The sequence below is a fragment of the Patella vulgata genome, chromosome 2 (genome assembly GCF_932274485.2).
Source record: "Patella vulgata chromosome 2, xgPatVulg1.2, whole genome shotgun sequence".
Classification (NCBI taxonomy): domain Eukaryota; kingdom Metazoa; phylum Mollusca; class Gastropoda; family Patellidae; genus Patella; species Patella vulgata.
Window position 1 is genome coordinate 58,946,752 of NC_065880.2, and position 21,082 is coordinate 58,967,833.

Consider the following 21,082-nt stretch of genomic DNA (forward strand, 5'->3'; position numbering starts at 1 on the left):
GTGATCCTAATATATAAAACTACAGGTTAAATGATTTCTTCAACTTTATTATTAAGCTGGATTGGCTTCAAAGGTCCCTCGTTCTCAATAAATGATAGCTGCTCGGAATACCTGGGAGAGCTCTGATCAGTCTCACTCAACACCCTCTTTTATCACCCCCTAATTTCTGCACGTCCCAGACTGACCTTGACTTTAATTTCCATCCCAAATATGGAATAAACCTCCCCATTTCCCAAGACCAGGGGGGAGAACATTACCTTATTTGGTCTACCAACCATATGTCATAAACAGATAGAATTTGATGAATATTTTGACAATGGTTAGGATTTTACCAAAATATCACTGTTTTTTTTACATATAAACATGTCGTTCGTTTTTATTAGTACATGGGATTTGACTCTATAGAAGAGTTAACCAACAATTTTTCAAAGACCCAATATTGTCTTAAGGACCAAAGTCTTACAACTTGTCTTCTATTCTTTCACCTGCTAATTAGTGTTTAATTGTTATCTATATATTGCTATCTCTCATCTTGTTAATCTCTTATAATTAGGCTTTCAGACTCTGTCTGAAAGACTATTGTTTTTACTAAAATTATTATTATTATTATTTTTTTCCGCTGCAGCCTATTTCTCCATGATCGGAAACAGATATCGATCTGGAACCAAATTTTCTATTGGGAAACCATGTGGTGGCTACTCCTTAAAACAATTTTGAAACTTCTGCGCAGACCGGAAGTGGCCGAATTTCGTGCGGTGCATAAAAATTAAAAAACGGCCGTAGCTTCGTCAATTCTGTACCTATTTTCATACAAATGACATTTTCAGAAACCCCGAGTCTTTTCTCGGACAATAGCAGTTGAAAATTTCGAAATTTCGAAACTTCATCGCTGACTTCTAGCGTTCGAAAAATGAAAATTTTTGTTTAAAACACAATTTTTGTTATTTTTCAAAATTTTCAAATTTGACCTACATTTTTGGATACCTGAAGACCATCCGATACCAGAAATATAAGTTTCATTCCGAGTTATCGCCCTTTATTTTTCGATTTTTTTCGAATTTTCTGCCCATTTCCCAACCCTTATATTTTTGGGAAAGGATAAATCGATAGTTCTGAAATTCCTGGAACATAAAGCTATATAGTCAGACCGCTGCATAAAGCAATTTCAAAAACGATCCGGAAACCGGAAGTAGTCGAAATAATGATAGATATTTCGAAAAAAATGCAAAAAATGGGTGTTTTGGGGAAAAACTTGATTTCTCCGTCCAGTATCAATGGATTAAACGAATTAAATTTTCGTTGAGTGGCCCGAGGAATGGACTGTCGAATGATGCCCAATTTATACGGATACTGTTAACAAGCAGCAAAATATGACAAGCAGAAAATCAAGTATTTTCTGATTTGGAGCGTTTTTGGACGCCTGTATCTCGAAATCTTAACCGCAACTTTTTTTTAAACTTTCTCTATCGAGAGTCCATTCGATAGTCTTGTGAATTATGCCATCCAATAAGACTTTGAAATGTCTGGAATACGATAAAAAAGAAACTGAAAATCGAAAAAATTCGAAAAATCGTGAAATTTTGCAAAATGCTCTATTACTTTATTATTTAAACAAATTTTTACAAAAAGATTACAGATTCGGATAGCTGACCTAATTACGATTCTAACGATGTATAATATGTATTGAGTTATTGAAATTTAATTTTCGATATTTTGACATTTTTGCATTTTTGGCACCTTTGAACATAGGATTTCTCAGGGTAATTTTATCTGATCAGATAATGTAATATATCATTACAGAGCCCTGCCGCTATTTAATTGCCCAAACTGGTTATTAAAACTATTCCCACAATAATCTCCATACCGGAAGTATTCAAAAAATGAAAAAAAAAGGTTAAAAAAAAATTGTCGCTCTTGCGAAAAGCTGGATTTCTCGGTGAGATATTACAGGATCAAAAGAAGTCAAGTGTCTTTGGATAGCCCCATTAATGGACTATTATATGGCATCTCAATGGTACGATTTCGATGGTTAGAAAATAAATTGTGGTACGCCGAAAATCTAGTATTTTCCGTTTTGGGGCCTTTTTAGACCTCTTTTTCTCGAAAACGACAACTCCGATTTTTCTGAAACTTTTTTAACGCAGATTCCTATGGGTGGGCTATGGCGTGAGTCCAACAATAAAAGCATTGAAATAACATAAGTTGTCCAAAAAGAGCCTCAATCTTGAAAAAAAGTTGAAAAATCCTTAGATTGCTGAAAATGATCTTCTAATTTTCTTTCTTTGGAAAACAGCTGAATGGATTTTTCTGAAACTTCTTGTACAGAAGGTAAGGTAAACAAACAAATTGTTAAAGCTATCCCGACAATGATCCAAAAAACGGAAGTAGTCGAAAAAATTTCGGATATTTTGAGAAAAAAAAAACGTAAAAAAAAAAAAAAATGGAGATCTTGCGAAAAAAGTGATTAATACGCCAGATTTCACCGAATCAAAACAACTAAAGTGTCATTGGATAGTTCGAACAATGGACAATCTTATGAGATCTAAATGGTAAAAATTCGCGGGTTAGGCAATATATAATGGAACGCTGAAAATCTATTATTTTCCTTTTTGGAGCCTATTCAGACGCTTTTATTTCGAAAACTTCTCTTATTTCCTTTCTTAAACTTCTGTTACTTAGAGTCCTAACGGTGGTCTATGGTGTGAATCCAAATTTAAAAGCCTCAATATAGTATAAACGGTCCAAAAGGGCCACAATCTTTGAAAAGAAGTCGAAAAATCGTTATATCTGTAAATCTGCTTCTAAGGGAGGCAAAACTGTCCAATGGATCTTTCTGAAACTTCTGGTACAGGAAATTAAGTTCCCATACCACTTGTTAAATCTATCCCGATAATGATCCGTAAACAGGAAGTAGTCAAATAAATATTCGATATTTAAAAAAAAAAAGACAGTAAAAAAATAATAATAATAACTAGACCTGCAAGCAGCACTGAACCGGCTTTCAGGAATCAGACAGGAAGTGTGTCATACAATAGCCCAATAGTAAAAAAAATCGGTGCTCTTGCAACAATCGGGATTTCACCGTCGGGTGTGACCGGATCAAAACATCTAAAGTATCGTTTGGTAGCTCGATAAATGGGCTATTGTATGACACACTTCCTGTCTGATTCCTGAAAGCCGGTTCAGTGCTGCTTGCAGGTCTAGTTAAGCTTTCATATTACATATGAAAGCTTATTGTTTCTGTTAAGATTATTAAGCTTTCATATTACATATGAAAGCTTATTGTTTCTGTTAAGATTATTATTGTTATTTTTTTTTTGTGTTTTGTCCACAAATCGGATTTCTCAGAATCTAACCATAGGATCGTTCTGAAACTTTTACCTATCCCCCCAAAAATGGGTGGTGGCTGTTGATTAAATATATTTTCAAAACGTTTTACGAAACCGAAATCACCGAATTTTACGAAGGAATGCATTTGACCTACAATGCTGTAACTTTGTGACTATTTGACCTATTTTACTAATTCTTTTTTCTTTGAGTATCTTGAAACATTTACTTCAAATCTGCAATTTCGGATTTTGGCATTTCGAAAATTCGTCGCTGTCATTTCGAACCGGAAGTTATTACCAATTTGACAACTTCTTTAATAGTTGTGCGATTTTCGTGAAATTTAGAATGTTAGTAGATCTTGCCAATGCGACTTCAATGATGTCCTTGGAAATTTTCTAAATTATCTCCCCTTGGTGAAATTAAGGATCAAAGTTTTCAAAAAAATCGTCGAAATATAGGTCAGAATGACCTAAAAAAAAAATTCGATACTAGACAAGTAATTACTGATTCGTACACAAAATATGGAGTTTGTCGATCGAACCGGAAGTGCCACCATCTTTAAACGTGAAAAATCAAAAAGGCTTTTTTGCTATGAATGGAGGGCGATGAAACTCTTGTCAATCGAGAGGCTAATAGCTGGCCTGTTGTGTGAAATCATTGTATCATTTTTTGAAAATGTCCGGGGTAGCCGAAAAAAGGAGATCGAAATCCAAAAAGTCGTATTTTTACGATTTGGGGCATTTTTAGAGGTCGTGTAAAGTAAAATAAAGCATGCATATACATATATTATTGATATTAAATATATCATATAAAAAACTAAACAATGAATCAGCTGTCATTGACAGATTTTATATTATAAGCATGGTCAGTGGAAGGTCAGCGTATTGTCTAACTTGAACTCACTGACTCCGTAACATTATTGTGGGTGTGGTATAAGCTGAATTTGATGAGATGCACATATCTCGTATGACTATTTGGTACTTACAGTGTTAGACTTTGTCGTAACGTAAATCAAATTTACGCTGTATTATTCATTACCAAGGATTTAGAAAGGAACGAGAACAATTATTTACAAAATCTCGCTGGGATAAATTCCGTGAATGTGCCCATGAATGGCTAAAACTTGATGGGCGAGCGAAATGGATAGCTGAACAGGCGACTTCGGGTGATATAATCAAACAAGGAATTTATCGACGCGCCAAAAGATACTGGATTTCACCCAACATGCTACAGGCCTTTTACAGACAAATTCCGAATTGGGTCTGCCCGTAATCGTATAGATAAAGAAAAATTAAAATCCCCGGCTACAATCCAACCAGGGAATAGCGGGAGTGTAGACGATCTGGGACCTAGCTCTCCAAACAAATTACGCTCCTGAAGCAAAAAGAAAGAGTAAATCGGTGCTGCCTGTTGTGTGTATTATATGTAAAAAACGTGACAGATTTGTCACTGTTGGAGAAAATAGGAAGAAGGATGTATTAACACAGACTCAGACCCAAACAGGCTCAGGTAGGCCTAATGTTAATATTATGTTACTTACTAAATTTATAATTATTACTAATAAATATTAAATATATTCATCCTACAGTTTTTAATTATTGTGTTGTTGTTTTTGTTGTAAATGGAATCAGAAGTGCTACTGCAATCACTGTAAAATTGTTATGAAGCTAGCCATTAAAGCCCTTTACCCCATTTGTTAATTTGGCACAGTCATTGGTTAAAGTGTTGCACATTTGCTTGCACAAGGGATGAAACATAGAGAAGTTAACTTGTTTTTTATTTTCTTGGCCCACTTGTAGGTGCCTTGCTAAGACGATCTGTCTCTAGACCATTTCCGCTCACACAAAGGATCTGAACTAAACCGCATGCCAGAGTTGACCAGCCAGGTACATGTACATGTAGGCCTCAAAGTGACATTCCCTCCCCCACCCTTGAGCACAAACAACATTCAACGCTATATGGTGTATAATTTGTTTGCAAATTTGTTTGTAGGCCAACTGTTGAAAGCTGCTGAATTGAAAGAGGATGAAGATATTTTAAGGCATATCAGAGGGCAAGATTGTGTGGCCATTGAGGTCAGATATCACCAAAAATGTTATAGGCAATATACATGTACTGAATTTCTTAGACAGTTATCAGAAAGGTAAATATTTGTGATGTTTTTTTTATTTGTATTCTCCGCCTTCTTGCCACTGGTATTATTCAAATAAAACTGAACCATGGGTGAGTCCTGAAATTACTATGTTTTTGTCCAGTGGACGTTAAACCGCAATTCTCCTCTCTATCTCTCCTTGTACTGCTAATGCCTTCCTGTCTTCATTAGCTGGTTTCTGCATGAAAATAAGATGCTAACCCCTGTGTAAGTGTCTTTTTCCTCTGTTGTACGAAATTAATGAGAGTAAACCAAGCTCCAGAATTTTATTTTAATTGTGTACATGTATATGTTTATTTATATTTTTCAGCAAAGATGACTAGCCCTCCGTCGAATATTAAACCACATACAATATATTCTGTGAAGATGTCATAAGAGAAAGAATCATAAATGGCCAGCAAAGTTGTCTTGTACAGAGAGAGAGAGAGAGAGAAATGGGGTTTAACGTCCACTCAACACAAACTAGGTCATTTTGGGACTAACATACGGTTTCAATTTTATTTCAATAATTCGCTTGCGCGTATGGGTCTTTAGCAGTGAGAGGAAACCGGAGTGCCCGGAGGAAACCCACGAGGTTGAGAAGACGCCTCTATCTCCATGCCACATACGCTCACACCTGGGATCAAAGCCACAGCCACAAGCCAGAGGTGACCGACCAGCTAGAGGTCGAAGCGCGGCACTCTAGGCCATCCCAACCCCCCTTTCTTGTACAGACCTGTGCATGTGTAGTCAATGTGAAAATGAAAAAAAAACTGTTAAAGAGACCGAATTTGATGTTAATACATTTAGTGACAGTGATGATGATAATGAAGATTAACTTTGATGACATTTGATGTGCAGAGTAACTGTTTAATTTTGATTTTCAATGATTGTTTCACTTTAATAAATAATTTCACAACTGTTCATCCTGTTTTCTAACCTTTCCCTTCATTCCAGCCCAGATACACAATTATTTTTTTTAACTTATATCTACATGTATGTTTGTAATTTGACCATTAATCATATCCGAAATAGTAGTTCACAGCTACATTACAGTTGTAAAAATACTGTAGTGGCTAATTGAAAGGGAACATGTATGTGGGTTTAGAATGTTTATCTTAGTGGAAAAAAATCATGTGGTTCAATGCTTATAAAGTGCTACTGATCTCCATTATTTCAAAAGCATATCACTCAACTACTGTCAAACATATCCCCTGGCTAGAATATGCTACAAATCGACTCTAGCATGTTCCATACAAGCGATAATTTCTGAGCAAACATCCAACAACCAACCCTAACAGGCCCTTGAGATCCAACAAACAAAATAATTATTGGGCTTGTTTGCCCACACCTGGTCTTATGATTCATACAAGACCTGATAGTCTATCAATTACAGGCATTTGACAGAAAGGGAGATAATTCTTTTTTACCGTTAATGGATTTCCACAATTCTTTATTCACCCATGACATTTGTGTTTTGAGCATTTTTATTTACATCAAAATCTGTCCAATAAACTGTTCATTGCCAAGGATGAAGGCATGAGGTGTTTTACCAACTATTTAATTTTATGTCAACTTCAGAATTGTTAGTACACAAATAGCATTTATTTGACAATTTTGACGAATTTCATCTGGCCCTAAATCAATAAATTGCAAACATTTTGCTTGGAACTCCCAGATTTTGTCTTCCTGGCATCATAAGCTTTCCAAAAATGTATAGTTTTTCTTTTATGGAAGACCGTGTAGCGGAGTTGTGTTTCTAAGCTAGCTAGAAATTTTGGCTGCAGGCCTACACCTCCCAAGCTAAATTTCCCTCATGTCATCCTGTATAGCAAAGGCATATGCCTGTCTTAATTAACCCAGTACTAAACACAATTTACTTGTTTAATTTTTCCAGCATTTTTCAGGATAGCTGATGGGATGCGGGTCAAGTTATGCCACTTGTCTATTTAATTATTTACCAGTGAAAAATCGAATTAACTTCACCAAATTTTTACTCATTATAATGATTTTATTTTTTCTGTTCATATTATTTCTATGACATGTGACAGTGACTGTGAATATGAAAGCTTTAATATCTGCTTAGCAGATCTAGTTATTGTTTTTTTTTTTTTGTGTTTTGTCCACAAATCGGATTTCTCAGAATCTAACCATAGGATCGTTCTGAAACTTTTACCTATCCCCCCAAAAATGGGTGGTGGCTGTTGATTAAATATATTTTCAAAACGTTTTACGAATCCGAAATCACCGAATTTTACGAAGGAATGCATTTGACCTACAATGCTGTAACTGTGTGACTATTTGACCTATTTTACTAATTCTTTTTTCTTTGAGTATCTTGAAACATTTACTTCAAATCTGCAATTTCGGATTTTGGCATTTCGAAAATTCGTCGCTGTCATTTCGAACCGGAAGTTATTACCAATTTGACAACTTCTTTAATAGTTGTGCGATTTTCGTGAAATTTAGAATGTTAGTAGATCTTGCCAATGCGACTTCAATGATGTCCTTGGAAATTTTCTAAATTATCTCCCCTTGGTGAAATTAAGGATCAAAGTTTTCAAAAAAATCGTCGAAATATAGGTCAGAATGACCTAAAAAAAAATTCGATACTAGACAAGTAATTACTGATTCGTACACAAAATATGGAGTTTGTCGATCGAACCGGAAGTGCCACCATCTTTAAACGTGAAAAATCAAAAAGGCTTTTTTGCTATTTTACTTACAGACTCGGGCGTCATATTTTCGGAATCCTGGAAGGAATGCCTAAAAATCTATCGGATCAGAATTTTGATTTCGGTCACGTGATGGTCACCATTTTGAATTGAAAATGAAAAATAGAAGCAATTTGAAGGGCCGGGACTTTGGAACACAAGAACTCTCCTTCTAATTAAGCTAGAATGTTCAAACTTGGTGTAGGCGTTCACTAGGTCAATGTCATGATTGAGTTCAAAGATGAGCATTTTTTGCCTAGGGTAAGCAGAGATAAGCAAGCTGATTTGTTGATTCTTTAGGGCACGATGACATTGGTTATAATGAATGGAGGGCGATGAAACTCTTGTCAATCGAGAGGCTAATAGCTGGCCTGTTGTGTGAAATCATTGTATCATTTTTTGAAAATGTCCGGGGTAGCCGAAAAAAGGAGATCGAGATCCAAAAAGTCGTATTTTTACGATTTGGGGCATTTTTAGAGGTCGTGTAAAGTAAAATAAAGCATGCATATACATATATTATTTTTTTAACTTATATCTACATGTATGTTTGTAATTTGACCATTAATCATATCCGAAATAGTAGTTCACAGCTACATGTACAGTTGTAAAAATACTGTAGTGGCTAATTGAAAGGGAACATGTATGTGGGTTTAGAATGTTTATCTTAGTGGAAAAAAATCATGTGGTTCAATGCTTATAAAGTGCTACTGATCTCCATTATTTCAAAAGCATATCACTCAACTACTGTCAAACATATCCCCTGGCTAGAATATGCTACAAATCGACTCTAGCATGTTCCATACAAGCGATAATTTCTGAGCAAACATCCAACAACCAACCCTAACAGGCCCTTGAGATCCAACAAACAAAATAATTATTGGGCTTGTTTGCCCACACCTGGTCTTATGATTCATACAAGACCTGATAGTCTATCAATTACAGGCATTTGACAGAAAGGGAGATAATTCTTTTTTACCGTTAATGGATTTCCACAATTCTTTATTCACCCATGACATTTGTGTTTTGAGCATTTTTATTTACATCAAAATCTGTCCAATAAACTGTTCATTGCCAAGGATGAAGGCATGAGGTGTTTTACCAACTATTTAATTTTATGTCAACTTCAGAATTGTTAGTACACAAATAGCATTTATTTGACAATTTTGACGAATTTCATCTGGCCCTAAATCAATAAATTGCAAACATTTTGCTTGGAACTCCCAGATTTTGTCTTCCTGGCATCATAAGCTTTCCAAAAATGTATAGTTTTTCTTTTATGGAAGACCGTGTAGCGGAGTTGTGTTTCTAAGCTAGCTAGAAATTTTGGCTGCAGGCCTACACCTCCCAAGCTAAATTTCCCTCATGTCATCCTGTATAGCAAAGGCATATGCCTGTCTTAATTAACCCAGTACTAAACACAATTTACTTGTTTAATTTTTCCAGCATTTTTCAGGATAGCTGATGGGATGCGGGTCAAGTTATGCCACTTGTCTATTTAATTATTTACCAGTGAAAAATCGAATTAACTTCACCAAATTTTTACTCATTATAATGATTTTTTTTTTTCTGTTCATATTATTTCTATGACATGTGACAGTGACTGTGAATATGAAAGCTTTAATATCTGCTTAGCAGATCTAGTTATTATTATTATTATTATTATTTTCCGCGGGAGCCTATTTCTCCATGATCGAAAACAGATATCGATCTGGAAACAAATTTTCTATTGGGAAACCATGTGGTGTCTACTTGATAAAACAATTTCGAAACTTCTGCGCATACCGGAAGTAACCGAATTTTGTACTTTTTTCCGGAATTGAAAATCGGCCGTAGTTTCGTTAATTCTTTACCTATTTTCAAACAAATGACATTTTCGGAAACCGAATCTTTTCCGAGATAATGGCTATCTCACATTTTTCAATTTCGAACATTCATCTATGGCTTTTGTCGTTCGAATTTTGAAAATACGTTGTTTACGAGACAATTTTCAAATTTGACCTACATTTTTGGATACCTGAAGACCATTCGATTCCAGAAATATAAGTTTCATTCCGAGTTATTGCCCTTTATTTTTCGATTTGTTTCGAATTTTCTGCCCATTTCCCAACCCTTATATTTTTTGGAAAGGATAAATTGATATTTCTGAAAGTCCTGGAACATAAAGCTATATAGTCAAACCGCTGCATAAAGCAATTTCAACAACGATCCGGAAACCGGAAGTAGTCGAAATAATGATAGATATTTCGAAAAAAACGCAAAAAATGGGTATATTGGGGAAAAACTCGATTTCTCCGTCCAGTATCAATGGATTAAACGAATTAAGGTTTGGGTGAGTGGTCCGAGGAATGGACTGTCGTATGATGCCCAATTTATACATTTGGACGCCTCTCGAAAACTGCTCCAAGGATTTTTCTTAAACTTTCCCTATCGAGAGTCCCTCCGATAGTCTTGTGCATGAATCCATCCAATAAGATATTGAAATATCTGGAATAGGTAAAATAACGTACTGAAAATCGAAAAAAGTTGAAAAATCGTGAAATTTTGGAAAATGCTCTATTATTTTATTATTTAAACGAATTTATACAAAAAAGTTACACATTCAGATAGCTGACCTAATTACGATTCTAACGATGTATAATATGTATTGAAATATTTAAATTTAATTTTCGATATATTGACATTTTTGAATTTTTGGCACTTTTGAACATAGGATTTCTCAGGGCCATTTTATCTGATCAGATAATTTAATATATCATTACATAGCCCTGTGGCTATTTGATAAGCCAATCCGGTTATTAAAACTATCCCGACAATAATCTCCATATCGGACGTATTCAAAAAAAGAAAAAAAATGATTTAAAAAAATAGCGCTCTTGCGAAAATCTTGATGGCTAGAAAATAAATTATGGTACGCCGAAAATCTAGTATTTTCCGTTTTGGAGCATTTTAAGACGCCATTTTCTCAAAAACGAAAACTACGATTTTTCTTAAACTTTTTTTACTCAGAGTCCTATCGGTGGACTATGGCGTGAGTCCAAAAATAAAAGCATTGAAATAATATAAGTGGTCCAAAAAGAACCTCAATCTTGGAAAAAAGTTGAAAAACCCTTAAATTACTGAAAATGCTCTTTTATTTTTCTTTCTATGGAAAACAGCTGAATGGATTTTTCTGAAACGTCTTGTACAGAAGGTTAGGTCAATAGTTATAAAGCACATCAAACAGTGCAGAATAAATTGCCTAACAGAAAATCATGCTTTATAAGTTGTTAAAGGGGCGTGGGGCTATTTAAGGAATGACGTTTGTGCACAATGCAATGAAATAATTACCACCGGGGTAAGAACTTATTTTGACAGAATATGTCAACTGCAAATATGATGACTAAACATCAATTTGTTCAGAAGACGCTCTGCATGCGCGAACTTTCAAGTCTGTACCAATTTAAAAAAATTAAACAATCCCACATATCCACATTCCTAAAAACGGGAGTTTTACCGTAAGACAGTAATCACAATTACTTGTTACAAATTGGTATTACATGTAACGGGTGGAGTGGGGTCCGGCCAAATCGCGACGAATAACTTCTTAGTTAGTCATGTAACTGTGTTTTCTTTTTTTATTTTGATATTCTGCTAAATTAGAAACCATTTGAGTAATAAATGCAGGTTATTGAATGGACTGAAGCTACATGTAAAATCACAAATACATCGACATCTCTTTTCAAAATTTGTAATTATTACTACTGACAAGTAACAATAAAAGTCATATTGTCCACACAACTACAGCAAGGTAACAGTTTGTTGTTAAAGTGGCGTCTACGTTCTGTCAATGTTTTTTTTTTATGTTACGTGTCAATTCTCATTATGGAACTTTGATTGACAGTATGCATCAACCAGACTCTTTGGTGCCGAAATGAAAAAGTCAGCAAGGTATTATCGGACTGATATACGTGTCCATGGTATTCAGCAATCGTTCAAGCAGAAAATGAACCAAGAATATTTTACAATCAACAATGCTGATTGTTTGTTAGCCATTTTATAACATTTTTTCCAAGTTGAAACTATATGCTTCACGATTTTTGCACGAAGCTAAAATTATTGTCACAGGTAAATGCCAAAAGTTCTAACGAAGACATTAATTCCAAAGAGCTATTTCTGCCTAGAAAGTATGGCAGCACGAACTCAGTAAAATTTTAAGATTGGCGTCGCCATTCAGTCTGAAGAACAGTTCCGTTCGTCTTTTTAATTCCACCTTACTTGTTGTTCTGTAACCCCTAATCTAAAATGCTCTTTCGATCTCATCTAATATAGTACATGCCACAAAAACATTGAATTAACTTATTTAAGATATCCCCATTCTTTATTAAAAATTAAACTTAAATATATGACACAATTCCTTTTTAAATTGGCTTTCTCTGAAATAAAGTTATGCGTTACATATAAGCATGAAATGTATTTAGTAGGTTGTATTTGATCTTCAGCGAAAACGGGTCCTCGTTCTATAATAATAAAAAGAAATAAAGAGTTCGAATTATTAGTTTATTTTCACGTTTTGTCTTACACAATAGACATATTGTTAGCTTCTGACACATGTGTATTAATTCTACAAGGAACCAAGATGATTGGGACCATGGCTGATTGGGCCCATGGCTGATTGGGACCACATTCCAGGCTGATTGGGACCACCACTAGACTGATTCAGACCACAGGATAAAAAATACTAGAAACTGAGGTTTTGATATTTAATTAAGTTTAAAGGAGTTTTATCTAGGCTTTAGCGTGACTATAATTATGTGCTTTTATGTAGGCCTATGTTATTTATGTTTATATTCCATTTTTTTATGTCGCAGTTACTATAATAACAGAGATTATCTCATTAATCTTATGTAAATTATCATACGTTTTATGCAACTTAAACAGACCATTTTTATTTTATTTTATAAACTTCATAGGATGTTTCGGAATCCATTATAGCCTATATATTGTGTGTAATTATACGTAGAAATATTGTTTAAACCAATTTATGCTAATTTCAATAAGTAATACAAATTTGAAAACTAATACTAGCAATACAGTAGCATAACGGAAATCCGAATCCATTATACATATATTGTGTGTAATTATGTTATAGAAATAATGTTTAACCCATACAAATTTGAAAATTAATACCAGCAATACAGTAGCAACGGTAATCGGTTATTTCAAATATGATGTATATAAAAGCAGTCAAAATGTTAATCCTACCTTGTAAAGAAAAAATCATAATAGATTTATAGACTAAATTTTAACACAAGTAAACAGGTAGGTGATATCTAGGAAAGTGTACTATATGACTACATGATATGACTACTCAGATCTTAATGACAGCCACAACAGGGAATTTGTGTGATTGGATCTGATTGTTTATTGGATTACTAGGCTTGTCATAACAATAAATGGTGTGATTAAGGTCTTGTATATTGCTACTGGAGTTTTATACTATAAAGTGTGATTTAATTAACTTTGTTTAATGTGCATTACTAAGAAAATTTTACACATTTGTCAACCAATTTAGTGTATTGCATTCAACACTTGTTTAGATCAGGAAGGTCTCTGTCTCGGCTACTAATAAAATATTGGTTTGTAAAGGAATTGAATCGCCACCAAATGTCTCGTTAAATGAAATAAAATGATATTTACTAATTAAAATATTATACAAAGAACAATTTGTCTGTCATTTTTTCAACTTCACTCATTACAAAATATTGCATTCGTTGCAGTAATTATACTGATATGAGGCTATTTGATATTGGGTTACAATTTTTAATACTGGGTAGTATTTATTGTCATGCAAACATATTTAAAACACTCTCGTCATTGGTCTGATCATGGTCCGAATCAGCCAAGAATCTGGTCCCAATCAACCAAGAATGTGAAGCATCTTCTCTGTGATTTAGCTCATTTGTATTGAAGCCTTCATTCACTAATTACACTATTATTTGTGACTAATTACACTATTTATTGTCATAGTTGTCTTATTATCAAAAATATGCCAACATATTTTAAATACTCGCATCATTTAAGTAATGGTCCGAATGAGCCTTGTCGTGGTTCCAATCAGCCAAAAATCTGGTCCCAGTCAGCCAAGAATCTGGTCCAATCAGCCACAAATCTGGTCCCAGTCAGCCACAAATCTGGTCCCAGTTAGCCAGGTCCCAATCAGCCATGGTCCCAATCAGCCAATTACCTTCTACAAGCCTTCTGTGTTTATTGCCCGAGATAATCGCACTACCCTTCAACCCAAAATGCTTTCTATAGATCCCATATTATGTAATATATGATTGGTGCAATATCCATGCTGTTAGTGTTAGTCTTAATTGCGAAGACATTTAAACAAAAGGATTTAATCAGGGTAGGGAGTCGACGTGTACACACGTAAATCCGATGCGTGAGATTTATCATTCGTGGATGTGTTGTCAGTGTGGGAAATACTGTTTTAAATTGATATATAAATACACGTTTTATGATTGTGGACGAAACGGTATGTGTATCTCGAGAAAGCTTTGCTTCGGAACCGTCCCGTCGCCATTAAAAATCTAACATCTGTTTCACCGTAATGATCTTGAAAAATAATCCCCAAATAATAACAGGCATTACAGATACTTGCCGTCATATGAATCCTGAAAAATAATATTTCATCGTATCGCAACAGGTCAGTACTAAAACTAACACTAATTACAGTATTTCAACATTGTGCTGCAAAACTGAACGATGACCAACAACTAAACACATCGTTATATCTGAACATCGCACGTGAAATTAGATGTTGGACAACAAAATTTAACACCTTGCGTAACTGGACACCTTGACGAATTTTTAATCACGGCTCGGGAAATTGAACGGTCCAACTAATTATTGAACAGTCTTGCTAATTAGACGGGACGCTTATAATTCAACACGTGTCGAGAAACTAAACACTAGTTAATTACATGCTTGGTAATCAAAATTAAACAGAGTGAAATTTGATAGAAGTACAAATTGAGCACAATTAGCCGAAATTTAACAATATTTATGAATAATTGTACACCGAGTAGAAATTAGCGCTATTTACGCAAGATTAAACAGTACCAAGGTTACAGTGTAGATACTTATAGTATACTTTGTTATATAATTCTGTAAGTTGTGCTAGATTTTTAACTTTTCTGTGCAATCACATTTCGTATTCTGAATGGTTATGGGTAAATAGAGAGAAATGAGGTGTAACATCCATACGTTAAGCAGACAATGTTCGTCATCGAACTCCATCAAGGCATTCACCTAATGAACATCTACACCAAGTTTGAACATTCTACCTCAATTAGAAGGAGAGTTATTGTGTTCCAAAGTCTCGACCAATCAAATGATTATCGCTCTGCTGACCCTCAGCAGAAAATGTTCATTATCAAACTTAGTCAAGGTATTGATGTAATAAAGCTATACACCAAGTGTCCACACTCTCACTTATCAAATTGCTTACCCCAAGTAGAAAAAGCTCATCTTCAAACTCCATCAAGGTATTGACCTAATAAACACCTACAACAAGTTTGAACATTCTAGCTCAATTAGAAGGAGAGTTATTGTGTTCCAAAGTCTCGGCCAATCTAATTGCTTATCGCTCTGCTGACCCTCAGCAGAAAATGTTCATTATCGAACTTAGTCAAGGTATTGATGTAATAAAGCTATACACCAAGTGTCCACACTCTCACTTAATTAGAACTAAAGTTATCGTGTCCCAAAGCATCAACCAATCAAATTGCTTATCTCTGCTTACCCTAACCAGAAAATTCTCATCTTCGAACTCCATCAAAGCATTCACCTAATAGACACCTACAACAAGTTTGAACATTCTAGGTCAATTAGATAGACAGTTATTGTATTCCAAAAAGTGTGACGGACGGACGAACCCATTTTAATAGTCCCTTGCTTTCCTCGACAGATCACCCCCACGATTTTTGATACATGAATCTATGTGTCCTCAATTTATAGTAATCCTACGCACACACGCCTTAATTCATCATTTTCTATCAATCAAACAGTTGTGTGTCCATGTTTACAATGACAAAGTCAAAGGGAGTGTACCCGGTATTATAATCATGTTTTGATACATATTTTTGTAATTCATAGTACTGGCCAGTCTTCAGAGAACAAAATTTTTTCGACATGTGGTCAAAGGGGAGACAACACGTACGTCAACGATTGGTAATACATGAATCAATATGTCCTCGATTTATAGTAGCCCTACACCCACACACACATACACACACACGTTTTTCCTCAGAATTATAATTTTCAACCCCAGTACTTGAGGTATTTGACATTGTTTTGTTTTTTTTAATTTCAAATACATTATTGCCAGTCTGGTCTTGATATTGTTACACAGAATGCTGATAACAGACCAATCCAACCATTTTCAAACACGGTCCTCGATTAGCTGGACCAATGTTTAATGTAAATGTGTTTAATAGCATCTGACACCGGTCCTACTAATCGAGGACAGATAACGTCCACAGTTGTTAATAAAAGAACCAAAATGTCATAATTCTATCTGTTAAATACAGCCTTCGGTTGTTTCCCTTTTTGGGAAGGTGGGGCGGGGTAATGTGGACGTATAATCAAGGAATAAGTATATAAAAGTTTGAAGACAATCCGATAAGACAGGGGCAACGGTAGTTCACATTATGAATTTATAACACAATTTTACAAAATTCTAAATTACAGTTTAAATTAAGTGGCAATACCTGACAATTTAAGACCTCTTTCTCCAACTTGAGTATTATATTTATTTGGAAATCTGTTATTAATGGTATCATGAATCTCAGCCATTCTAGCTGCCTGATACACTTCTTCTGGTGATTTATGTAGATTACCGTATTGAATATTATGATAGACTGTATCATGAAATAAAACACAATCCTACAAAAACAATTGTATACAATTTAGTGATATTAGTAACTTATCTTACAATTAGTTCGGTGGCTCAAGGGGGAGTATCGCTACCCGAAAGGGGAATTTTATTAGAGACCAAGGTTTTTTAAAGCAGTTATTTGTTTAAATTTCGATTCTGAGTGGTTATTAAACATTTGCTTGGGCTTTTCCGAGATACAGAAGGAGGGGCGGGGGAGTCCAATGACAGTAATTTGGTAGAAAGATAGGTAGCCAGCCAATGAAACATATGCCCACAGCAGCTAAATCGTTCAAGCAGTCAACAAGGGTTGTCACATATTTATGTTTTACTAATCTAAATAATGCATATCAATTTCATACAGATCAGAGGATAACTTTAGTCGTTAGAGCATCACATGGTTCAACAAAGTGAAACAAGGGCCATAACTCTAGAAGAAATCAACAGAAATTGTTGAAATTCAATAGGCTTATTCGTTTTACTGATCTTAATAATGCATACAAATTTCATACAGATCGGATGTTAACTGTTGTCGATAGAGCTTTTCACTAACAAAATGAAACAAGGGCCACCATTAGTCTAGAAGTAATTGTTGAAATTCAATAGGCTTCTTCGTTTTAGCGATCTTAATAATGCATATAAATTTCATACATATCGGATCATAACTTTTGTCATTTTATCTGAATTTTGGTTATCTTCTATTGCCGAGGTTGTAAATTTCTGCATTACCCTATATTTAGAGTTCAATGACTGCTGCCATACTGTTTAGCAGAAGGCAGCGTATTTTTAAGAGCATGCTGTGTCGCAAATACTGCATGTAGCGAGGTAAGCAAGGTCTTATTTTCTCACTAAATTGTTCTTTTGCATTGTACAGGCATTCACAGGGACTGACACTTGAGCATTTAGCAGTAAAAAGTAGTCCAGTAATATTGACTTGGGGGCCGAAAACTTTTCGACAAGGAGTCAATAGGGCAGTTCCTGAACGTACAGGAACTAGTCCCAAAGCATTGGCCAATGAAATTGTTCAGTTCTGCTTAGCTTTAGCAGGAAATGTTAATCATGAAACTCAGTCCAGACATTCACCTAATGAACATCTACATCAAGTTTAAACATTGTACCTCAATTAAAAGCAGAGTTGCTATGTTCCAAACTGTGCTTTTTACCAACCTTTTAGCTTCTACTGAGAGATACGTTTATCCGATAGACGTCATTTTGTTTGTTGACTATTTAGACTCGAATAACAAAACACTAAGACAGATTCCGGCACACTGCGCTTCTTGCCTAATGCTGCAGTTCATAATAATAACAATTTTCGTATATTTTTATTTTTGCACCAAGCCACCATTTTCTATAAAGACTATTTAGCGTTGCATTGGCCTGTACTTGTGAATGTCGCTGTGGCCTTGACTTTGACCCTGACTTCAAATATCCCATCAAGCTCGGGGCCTGTGAATTTATGTGTGCTATGCCCTTATTCCTCCTGTATTATCGATGTTAATGTCCGGGGTGAAAGCAGAGAAGATGTCCTTCAGAAAAGATAATTGGTTATTTAATATGCTAAGGAGGGGTGAGGAATTTATAATATTTTCCTAACGTCGCACTAATTTACAAAATCTTCTTTTTCTGGATGATGTATGAAAGTTCAGCCTGTCAACGTATCGCTATGTCGTGTGTGTGAAATACTGTTATTTAACTGCCACTTCCACCGAAGTGATATTGTTGACAATTACATGTTATGATATATGGAAATAAATTTTTTACAAAGTAAATATGACTGTAACAAGCCTATAATGTTCGAAAGTATTAGAGGTTCTTGATAACGGTATATGGAAAGTTAACTGTGTGTATTATACTGAAAATATGAGAGGGTCATACTAAGGGACGATGGAAATAGAGGTCTGTTAGATTTCAAGGTCATCTACCAGAACGTCTGAAGAACGAATTTTCGCTCTAATGGACGGACTGTTAGATTTATGGGTCGTTAACTCTATAAAACTAGCAAAATGTCTGAAGAACAAATTGTCGTATTAATGAAGATCGTGTTAACGGGTTGACCTATGTTGGGGATTTTAACTGTGTATTTAATGCTAGTAATACGGGCTCGGATTAACTGACTGACGTAGTAGATCGATTTAATAAGCCGCAGGGTGGAGCAAAAGTTAAAAGACAATGATGCCCTTTTAAAATGGTTAAGGGTGAAGGTCGTAAGTCAAGGCCAAATGTCCAAAAACTGAATTTGAAAAGTTTGAGTTTAGTTTTCTCTAACTTGACCTTGAACCACGACTTTGACTCAATTATCTTTTCTGAAGGGCATCCTTTCTGCTTTCACCCTGAACATTAACCATGATAATACAGCAAGAAATAAGACCATGGTACATCTAAGTGCAAAGGCCCCGAGCTGTATGAGAAATTTGGACTCAGGTCAAAGTCGGGGTCACGGTTGGTTAGCGTTCATGACTGGAGACCCTCTGCATTTCACCTTTTTCTGACCAAGCAGTGTGTGACAGGACCAAGATAAAGGTTGATGGTCAAAGCCAATTAGTTTATAGCCTTTTAAGATGGTTACGGCGTGAGGGGCGCAAGTCAAGGTCTAAAATCCAAAAACTGAATTTGAAAGGTTTGAGTTCAGTTTTCTGCAAATTGATCTTGATCAATGACTTTGACCTAATTATTTTTTCTGGAAGTGGCTGTTAAATAACAGTATTTCACACACACTGTTCTAGTCTGCGAACTATTTGTAGACTTTAATAAACTAACAATCAGCATTTAATAGTTAATTGTACGACAGACATCTTTTACAATAGCCTGAGCCAACTCCTTACAATCAATCATAGTTTGGTATTTGACATTTGACCTATGAAAAGTTACACACTCAACATTTCCCTTCTTAACTTAAATACATGTATGAGTTTTACTGTCACTTTAAACTTTAATGTCTTAAATCTATATAAACTAAAATAGAACTTTGAGTTTACTGGTAACACAATAAATGTTTTGCTGTTTTAAAGTCTTTTGAAATCAATTACTTTAAAATCAAATTCAAAATGAACACTAGAACACAAATTGATATAAAAGTCATTGATATCTTTCAGGTTTACGGACATGTCTTCCGCTTCTGGTTTTGATCTCAAATTTGAACTCATCTGGTTGCTTATCCGGTATTTTCGGTTGAGCTTTCATTGATTAATCTGGTTGCTTATCTGGTATTTTTGGATGAACATTCATTGATTTAGATTTAGCGGTTACATTTGGACTTGCTAGATTCTCATTGGCTAATTTCTCTACATGTGAAGCTAATTGAGGATAAGAGTCTGTATTTTTAAGTGTATATGTGACTGGCTGACTTTCTGACGAATTGTGTTTTCGGACAAACTTTCTGTTTCTCCTATATATCCCTTTCTCTGTTTCTATAAGATATGATCTCGGTCCGGCTTGTCCAACACAAGTACCAGAAGTCCATGATTGTTTCGGCTTCTGAGGTTGAAGGCTAACAGCATCTCCAATTTCTAATTCAGGTAATTGCTTGGCAGTTTTATCATAATAAAGTTTGGCTTTTTGTCTCTTAGTTTTAATCATTTCAGGCACATCGGTAACAACTTGAGGTTGTAACAAAGATTCTGACATGGGCAATATTGTTTTAGTTCTTCTCGACATTAATTTCTGTACTGGGCTAAATCCATTAATATCTGGTGTGTTTCCCCATTCTAATAATGATAGTGATATATCTGAATCGCTTCTTTTGGCTTTCTTAATTAAACATTTTGCGATTTTTACAGACGATTCTGCTTTTCCATTACTTTGACTGTGTAATGATGAACTTGTATAATGTTTGAATTCCCATTCGTTGGAAAATTTGTTAAATTCTTCGCTGGTAAATTGTGGACCATTATCGCTAACTATATCTACTATTCCATATCGTGCAAAGTGTTTCTTAGTAGCTTCTATAACAACAATTGATGACGTATCTTCTAGGTGATCTATCTCAAAGAA

General features: G+C 34.9%; 1 protein-coding gene and 1 long non-coding RNA gene across 6 annotated transcripts in view; one reads left to right on the forward strand and one right to left on the reverse strand.

Annotated features, from left to right (window-relative positions):
* The window catches only part of LOC126811175 (iron-sulfur clusters transporter ABCB7, mitochondrial), a 267,797-nt gene that overhangs the window by 14,708 nt on the left and 232,007 nt on the right, over positions 1-21,082 (reverse strand). For 4 of the 5 annotated variants that reach the window (XM_050536721.2, XM_050536720.2, XM_050536723.2 and 1 more), the window contains one exon: positions 16,929-17,103. The exons of the other annotated variant lie outside the window; for it this stretch is intronic. In XM_050536721.2, coding sequence (XP_050392678.1) covers positions 16,929-17,103 — 175 coding nt within the window. The remainder of the gene's footprint in view (positions 1-16,928; positions 17,104-21,082) is intronic. 5 annotated transcript variants of the gene reach the window in all.
* On the forward strand, positions 4,267-6,385 carry LOC130010789 (uncharacterized). The gene is made up of 3 exons (XR_008786067.1): positions 4,267-4,839; positions 5,323-5,473; positions 5,793-6,385. It is a non-coding gene; the product is annotated as an uncharacterized LOC130010789 (long non-coding RNA).